The 8,742-nt window shown below is 55.4% G+C and overlaps 1 protein-coding gene across 1 annotated transcript; it reads left to right on the forward strand.

The window, feature by feature from the left end:
* Positions 1-100: 100 nt before the first annotated feature.
* On the forward strand, positions 101-5,254 carry DMWD (DM1 locus, WD repeat containing). The gene is made up of 4 exons (XM_063312604.1): positions 101-583; positions 1,188-1,370; positions 2,404-3,657; positions 4,957-5,254. Exons 1-4 carry the CDS (start codon positions 131-133, stop codon positions 5,002-5,004), a joined length of 1,938 nt encoding a protein of 645 aa, XP_063168674.1. The 5' UTR covers positions 101-130; the 3' UTR covers positions 5,005-5,254.
* The last annotated feature ends 3,488 nt before the right edge of the window (positions 5,255-8,742 follow it).

The following is an 8,742-nucleotide window of genomic DNA, read 5'->3' on the forward strand; positions in this document are numbered from 1 at the left end:
CCGGCCCGTCCCGCGGGCTGTTGCCCAGCAGCCCCCACCCCGCGTTGCCAGGGCTCGGCTCGGCGACTTCCGGCCGCGGCGAGGTGACCGAGGGGTCGCGACTTCCGGGAGGCGGCGGCCCGGCGGGAAGATGGCGGCGGCACTGGCTCCCCCCGCCCCGGCGCCGGCCCCCGACGGAGGCCCCCCGCCGCCGCCGCCCCCGCCGCCGCCCCCGCCGCCGCACGAGATCAAGAGCCAGTTCCGCACCCGCGAGGGCTCCTACCGGCTGCTGGGCGCGCCCGAGCCGCGCGCCCGCCCCGCCGCGCCCGCCGGAGGAGCGCCCGCCGGCGCCCCCAGCGCCGCCCCGGCCCCGCCGCTGCCGCCCTCCGCAGCCCCCGGCGGAGGCTCCGCGCCGCCCGCCCCGTCGCTGCCCCCGGTGCGCCTCTCGCTGGTGCGTCTGGGGTTGTCGGGAGGAGGGGGCGACCCGTGCGGGGACGGAGAGCTGGGCGCGCTGGCCGCTGAGCGGAGCCGCGTCTGCTTCAACCTGGGCCGGGAGCTCTACTTCTACTCGGGCTCCGGGGGCGCGTCCGGGCGGGGACGCAGGGTGAGCGCGCAAGGGCCGGGCGGCGCCGGGAAGGGCGGGACCCCCGGGCGTGGAGGGGGCGGCGGGCCCGGGCGGGGGCGGCGGGTCACCTGGGCCGGGGCGGACGGAGGCCCCCGGGTGAGAGGCAGCGGGGGGGGGATCTGGGGAGGACGGGTGGAGAGCAGACGGGAGGGGCAGGCGGAAGGCGCCGGTGTGGCCGGTGGGCAAAGCTGGAAGGCGAGCGCAGCTGGTGCGCGGAAGGAAGCGCCGAAGCAGAAGGTGGCTGCCTTGGCGCGGCTCCTCCGGGCTTTTGCGTCGCCAGGCAGGACAGCCTCCCGGAAGACGAAAGATCCCACGTGGGCGTCTTGGCTAGTAACCCCTGTGGCCTTGCTCGCCCATTCGGTGCATGCAGCCGACCCTAGCCTTTCTTCACCACGCCTCAGCAAGAACTGTCCATAGCCGTTAAAAACGGGATTAGGGCTAGCCAGAGAAAGGGGCGGACAGGTTCGCTGGGCGGCGTCCTTTCCAGCTTCAGATTCTTGTGTTTGAAATCCTTGCCTCTTGCTTTTTGTTGTTGTTGTTGCTTGTTTTTTTAAATGTGTATTTTCTTTTGTGGTATTCCCAGTCCATCGACCTGAAGAAACCCATTGACAAGCGGATCTATAAGGGGACGCAGCCCACTTGCCATGACTTCAACCAGTTCACGGCCTCTTCAGAAAGCATCTCCCTGTTGGTTGGCTTCTCAGCCGGGCAAGTGCAATACTTGGATCTTATCAAGAAAGATACCAGTAAGCTATTTAACGAGGAGGTGAGTCGAGGGGAGTATTATTTGAGGATGTTTGCACCGCTCTTTCAGCTCAGCGAGGCTCAGTTAAGCGGGAGCAGGCAGCTAATGGCTTCTTGATGTCCGATACTGTTGTTTCCCACATCTTTGGCCGTTGCCGGTGCTGAGAGTTCTGGAGGAGGACATCTGGAGAACTCTTCCCAAAGACTCTCTTGATTTCAGTCTGTTCTTAATGACTTCTTTTATTTCTTATTACCGACTTTAATCGGCACTATTGTTTTATTTATTTAATTAATTAATTTTATGTCCCACCTTTACTATTAATTTTTTTATAAATAACTCAAGGCGGGGAACATACCAAATACTCCTTCCTCCTCCTGTTTTCCCCACAACAACAACCCTGTGAGGTGGGTTGGGCTGAGAGGGGGGGGGACTGGCCCAAGGTCACCCAGCCCGCTTTCATGCCTCAGGCGGGACTAGAACTCTCAGTCTCCTGGTTTCTAGCCCGTTGCCTTAACCGCTAGACCAAACTGGCTCTCTATTAATCAAATTGTAGCTTTACGGCCGTAGTTCTTAGACCGTTCCGCTGGCGGCTTTGGGGCCTTGACAGAAAGAGGACTCAAAGTTTTAGCAAAGCCATTGTCATAGACCTGTGCCCTGAAGAAGAAGCAGTTAACCCTCAAATTTGCATTGTAGGTTGGGAAAAAAGAACTGCCAAGCATTTTGATGCTGAGGTGGGATTGTATTCTTCTGTGCATCATGGTTTCCAGGGAAGCCCCAAGTAGACATAACACTAAACAAGTAAATGGACATTTGTACCTTGCTGGTCAGTCTGACATCTCATTGATGCGGGTTTAGTTTTACGTGCTCCCCACGCGAAGCAGAAAGATGACCCCGTCTAGCAATGAGGTTGACTTTCAGAAATGTAGAGCGAGCTGGGCATTCTCGGGGCTTCTCAGAATCTGCCTGCAGAAGGATACTGGTGGTACCTTGGAATTCTGGGGGTCCTTCTCATGCTTGCTTCCTGCTCTTTGCCCCTCCCCCTCTGTGTCCTCAGAGGCTAATCGACAAGTCAAAGGTCACCTTTGTGAAGTGGATCCCCGAGACAGACAGTCTCTTCCTGGCTTCCCACGCCAGTGGGCACCTGTACCTGTACAACGTGGAGCAGCCCTGCGGCTCGACCTCCCCCCAGTACACCCTCCTCAAGCAAGGCGAGGGCTTCACAGTCTACGCCTGCAAGGGCAAGAGCGCCCGTAACCCACTCCTGAAGTGGGCAGTCGGTGAAGGGGCGCTGAACGAATTTGCCTTCTCGCCCGACGGCCGCTACCTGGCATGCGTCAGCCAAGACGGCTGCCTGCGCGTCTTCCATTTTGACTCCATGCTCCTGCAGGGGATGATGAAGAGCTACTTCGGGGGCCTGCTCTGCGTCTGTTGGAGCCCCGATGGACGCTATATTGTGACGGGGGGCGAAGACGACCTGGTGACGGTTTGGTCCTTTGCGGAGGGCCGGGTCATCGCCCGGGGCCATGGCCACAAGTCGTGGGTCAACGCGGTGGCTTTTGACCCCTACACCACCAGCACTGAGGATGGAGAGAGCGGGGAGCTCAGTGGGAGCGACGAGGACCTCCAAGACTCTGCGGATTTCAGGCGGGTGCGGACCAGCAGCACTCTGTCCCACCTGTCCAAGCACAGCGCCAAAAGCAGCCCCTCGGTGACCTACCGCTTTGGTTCTGCGGGGCAGGACACCCAGTTCTGCCTTTGGGATCTCACGGAAGACATCCTGTACCCCCACCACCCACTGCCCCGGGCCCGGACGCTCACCAACACCTTCGGCGCCGGCATCCCTCCCTCGGGCAGCGGGGGGAGCAACCTGGCCGCCGAGTCGGGGGGCGGGGCCCTTCCGCGCTCCCTGTCGCGCTCCAACAGCCTGCCGCACCCGGCCGTTACCGGTGCCACCAAAAGCCACGTGGGGGACGGGGCAGTGCCCTTCAGCATCGGCAAGTTTGCCACCCTCACCTTGCAGGAGCGGCGCGACAAAAACACTGAGAAGGAGCACAAGCGCTACCACAGCCTGGGCAACATCAGCAAGAGCAGCGACAAGCTCAACATGGTGCCGAAAAGCAAGCTGGACACGGCCAAGGTCTTGGGCACTGCCCTGTGCCCCCGCATCAACGAGGTCCCCCTGCTGGAGCCGCTGGTGTGCAAGAAGATCGCCCATGAGAGGCTGACCGTGCTGCTGTTCCTGGAGGACTGTATCATCACTGCCTGCCAGGAAGGGCTGATCTGCACCTGGGCCAGACCAGGGAAAGTGGTAAGCCGGTCCCCCTTCTCTCCTGCAGGAGGGCCACAGCTCCTTTCGAAGCTAGCCACGGCTCAGAAGTCTGATTCCGAGGTAGAGCTGGGTTCGCCCGGCACTCCTGGATAGGCTGAAGTGGGGCTTGGGGATTTGAGATGCCATACAGGTAGCCCTTGCTTAATGACCACAATTGAGACCGGATTTTTGGTTGCTAAGCGAAGTGGTCATTAAGCGAATCTGACCCGATTTTACAACCTTTTTTGTGGTGGTTGTTAAACGAATCATGTGGTTCCATGTTGATTTTGCTTGCCGGAAGCCACTAGGAAGGTCAAAAATGACGATCACGGGACCTTAAATGCAAACCAGTTGCCAAGTGCCCAAGTCATGATCACGTGACTGCAGGGACACTGTGATAGTCGTAAGTGTGAGCACCTGTTGTAAGTCGGTTTTCTCAGCACCATCATGTCTGAACTGTCACTAAGTGAATGGTCATTAAGTGAGGACTACCTGTACGCTAGAGGAACCCAGCCTTCGCCTTAGTGTGTTGTGCGAACCAGGCCGTCACCTTAAGCCATAACACGGCTGGCTCGTGTGGGTGTCCCGGCTATGTGAATACCGCACTAATGGTTTGGCAACGTGGACTTAGGGTTAAGCATGTTGGGTGAACTCCTGGGGAGAAGATGGGAAGATAGCTCAGTGGTCAGGCGCAGTATATGAAAAGCCTCAGATCCGAGTAGGGGTAGAAAAATCCCTCAGCACTGAAGGCCTTGGACCAGCGGCTCAGCTCTGCTGCGCCAGGCAGCCGTCTCCGTGTGCAGAAGCAGCGACTCCCTCTGTGGCGCAGGCCAGGACAAGCCCACTTCGCTTTTGCAGGTCTGATTGGAAGAGTTGTCAGTCCCTGCTGCTTTAGGGCCGTTTGCCCCCAGACCTGTGTGTTGCCCTTGAAGGCTCCCTTGTGTGCAAATCTGACTCTTGTTTGGGGTGGTATAACCAGGTTTCGCCTTGATTCCCCAGCAGGGATCCTCCCTGCCTTAGCCTGCTGGCGGGTCTAGCGATCCCTGTCCGTAAGCCTGTCCAGTGGCAGACACAGGTGGGAAAGCAGAGGAAGGTGGCTTGTTTTGTATTTAACCGTAGATGGCCGAGACCTGGAGGCCAGAATCGCAGGCTCGAAGGAAGACCCCACGTGCTGATCCGCAGGTGGGGGGGGGGTGATTCCTGACCAGCCCAGACTAGGTTTCACATCTGTTGATTCGCTCCAGAGGACTAACTAGCCATGGTGGTATTTTTAAACTTTTCCTCAACTTTGGTTTTCAGACCCTGAGTTCCCAGAACGGTGGCTCTCCAAGCGGCACCATAGTGTAATCAGCACTGACTCGCGCTCAGCTGACCTCCTAGCAGGTGTTTCCGGTTCCTTGCTCAATGGAGTAAATTTGGCCAAGATGGGAAAGTGTTCTGACTTTTTCCACGCGTGTACAGGTTGTTTCTTCCCTCCCTCGCCTGTGAAACCTGACTGTACGGAAACAGGGATCCTAACTTTAACCTCCCGAGACCAACGTAGCGCAGGGCTCTCTGCACCTCTCGGCTGTTTAAAAGTATCGATTAACAAACTATATTTAAAGCTAAGATCTTAGCACAGGTTGCTGGAGGGGCAGATTTTGCACAAGGGCGAACTGAGCTGCCCCCTTCTGCCCCCCGCCCCCCCCCACTTCACCCAGACAGGGATTCTGGCCAACTTTCCGCTGTGTTGCCCCGACTCAGCCACGTCTGCCCTGATCTCCATCTGCCTGGCTGCTTGGAAAGAAAAAATCAGAAGGAATCCCTTTTGTGCAGGGGAGAGAACACTAATCCCCTGCAATGTGTAACGGTCCTTGTCTTCCCCCCACCCCACCCCCTTCGTTTTAACAAAGGACCCTTTTAGTTCCGTTTTGCACAGGAAGTTCCGGTATTTCGGGTGACCTGAGGTGGCAGAGATACCTCTATCCCGCAGGTGGTTCTTTGTGACCGAACAGCAGACAGTCCTCCCCACGTCCTCCCTCCAGTGCAGCCAGCTGACTCCTAGAGATACCGCTCGATCTTGGAGACCCAGCACAATACTGCCAGGGAGTTCCTGCCATCCGTTTTCCAACGTCTTTGGCCGTGTTGTGGACCTCCGCTTTTGCTTCCTGTGCCACCTCCACTTCATCTTGAAAGGCTTCTCAGAGGTTTTCTCAAAGCAAAATGGGTCTCTCTGTCCATTGGCTGGTCCTTGTACTCGACAACCGCTTGCTGCTACCTGGTCCTTCTCCTTGACGACAATTTGCTGGGAGCTCTTTCCCCCAGCTGCCTCCCTCTGAATTGGATCTCATCGTTGGACCAGTGATTTCTGCCCAAATTTGGTCACTTTTCTCTGTCGCTTCTTTTTGTTGCCTGTCCTCTGGGTTAACAAACTATGTGTTTATGCACTGGAGATCCCAGCACTTCCACGGTTGATTTGCATAGATGCAGTCTACAAATTTTAAACCACCACCTGTCTGAGTCTAGACCAGTGTTTCTTAACCTCAGCAACGTTAAGATGTGTGGACTTCAACTCCCAGAATTCCCCAGCCAGCCATGTTGCTGAGGCTGAGAAACACTAGCCTAGACTATGTAGTTGCAGCATCTGACTCTCGCTTAGGTTGCCTAGCTTAGGCTTAGAGATCTTGTGGAAGTTGTCAATGATTCTTGGTCACAAAAAGTAAGGATTTAGGACTGCTTATGGCAAATCCTGGCTTCTGGAGCTGGGGTCCTCCATCTTGATGTGCCAGGCTAGTTCAAGTCGGCTTGATCTTCCATGAACTTCGCTCTTGCGGTGCACCGTGGATAGGTGGTCATGTTCCTGGGTTGGTTATTTAAGTCAGTAGAGTAGAGTGGTGTTTCTCAACCTTGGCAGCCTTATGATATGTGGACTTCAACTCCAGAAGCCCCAGCCAGCTTGCATTCTGGGAGTTGGAGTCCAAGCATCTTAAAGTTGCTGAGGCTGAGAAACGTTGGCACAGAGGTTGAATTCAGTTTCTTGGTGTCTCTGCATACGTCTTGGGTAGCTTGGCTTCAATCTGATTTAGGGTTTGGTTTGCATAAGGAGAGTGAGTTGAAGATTGAGGTTTCAGAAATTGCACAATGTTTAGAAAAACAGCTGCTCCAAAAACGGATTCAGAGCCAACCAAAACATTTTTAAAAGCATTTTAAATTTGGTATGGAGTCTTGAAAATATCCCAACTATGCTTTGGGCCTGTTGACAATTAAGGATAGTCTTAGCATCTTTTCATTTATACACACACACACACACACTTGCTGGAATTGTATTAAAAAGGAGTATGGGTGATGGTAAATACCAATACATACATTGTTTTCTGCAAGTGTGCTTTCTTTAAAATACGCACGCCTTCACGTTTTGGTTGACTTTGAATCCGTAGTTGGTTGCAACGGTGCAGATTTTTAACCAGCTGAGCTTCCCACTGGACTGGGCCGGTTAAAAAATAAGAGCCTGGCTCACATTTAGAAGCAGATGAGATAGTTTTTAATCCTCCTACAGGTGCTTGATACGGGGTTTGCTTTCCTTCTGCTTCCATATACGATTGCCTGGGGGCGAAAAAGAAACTGGGCTTGGCAATGCAGGATGCAGGCAGCAGAAGCCGTCTTGGGCGCATAGCCAGGAACATGGAGAGGACCCAGCCGCCAGCAGTGAGGCTCATCAGCCTGTGAGACTCGGCCCCACAGCCTCTGGGCCTGTGAATTCTTTGCGGTGAAGAACTGAGGTACAAATGAAGTAGCAGACGCCCCGTTGAATCGTTCTCTTCTGTCAGGTATCAGTTGGAGGGTCCCCTAAGGCTACTTGCCACGGGAAGAGGCTCTATCTCTACAAATTTTCCACTCCATCTTCTCAGCAGGCCATGCGCAGGCAGGGCTGTGCCTTGCGCATTCAAACGTGTTCCATCTGATGGAGCTGGTAGCCAAGGCAGCTGTTTGGATTAGCAGCAAGCATTTTGATGCGCTGCGGGAAGAGCTGCCTGCTGGGACTTGATTCCTAAAAGCCAACTGGCCACAGAGATGTGTTTCCTTGGGGTTCTGGAAACGTTTGTGGCTTAGCTGCAGTTCCAGCGCTGCTGTTCTCTATGCCCACTCGGGAGAATATTCATTGCTTGCGGTTTCACTTCTGATCCAGATTTGGCTCATCGCAGACTAAACCTGCAAACCTGCATTCGTCTGTCAGATTTTGACCGCTGTTTGTACCATCGACTGTGTGAAAACTGATAAAATCCCGTACCAACAAGGGATCTGTCTCTGCACCATCTGGTTCACTGAGTGCATCTTTGGCTCTGCAGGTTGCAAAATTTGGCTTGGCGAACAAAAGGCCCCCGGCCCTGCACTCGGAGCGGATGGAGGACTTAGCACCATGGCAGTGGCTCCTCTCCCCCAGGAAGAAAAAGCCATACTGGTCCGCAACCACGGACGCCTGCTTCATCCCTGTCTGGCAAAAGCGACTGGGGGAGGAAGGGAGAGTCTAGTTTTTCATCAGGTCTGCTTGGATCCTTTGCAGTGAGGTGGACGGGCCTCAGAAGACAGTATTAATTTGCTTTTCGTTCCTCTTTCCCTAAACCCACCCCAGGTGCATGTCTGGCCCCTTGTGGCCTTTGCAAGCCAGCTGGTGTCTGGCAGCCGAGCCCCCCCCCCCCCCCACCAGTCCCTTTGCCCCGACTCCGCAGAAGAACACATCCGGAAGCTGCCGACGCTCCCCCTGTGCCTTCGTCACTTTACTACCTGCTGTAAACGTTTGTTACTGTTGTGTCTGAAAAAGCGTTTAAATTATAGAATCGTGAATGCCTATTTATACTAAAGAGACCGTTTTCACAGTTCAGACTCCCCTGCTAAATGTTGCTTGCCGGCGGGGGATCAGGGCCGCGTTGGAGCTGACGGAGCTCAGGCTGGCGAGAATCAAACTGAGGGGCAACCCGAGGGTAAAAGCCCGCCCTGTCTCAGCCCTGAAGGCTTGGAACGGCTTGTGGGAACACAGCCTCTTGCACTTGCTTCCTCGCCTGCGTGTGTGCACTCTCACACCCGCACACACACAGCAATTCTACTCCC

This window comes from Candoia aspera, chromosome 10 (genome assembly GCF_035149785.1).
Source record: "Candoia aspera isolate rCanAsp1 chromosome 10, rCanAsp1.hap2, whole genome shotgun sequence".
Taxonomy (NCBI): Eukaryota; Metazoa; Chordata; class Lepidosauria; order Squamata; family Boidae; genus Candoia; species Candoia aspera.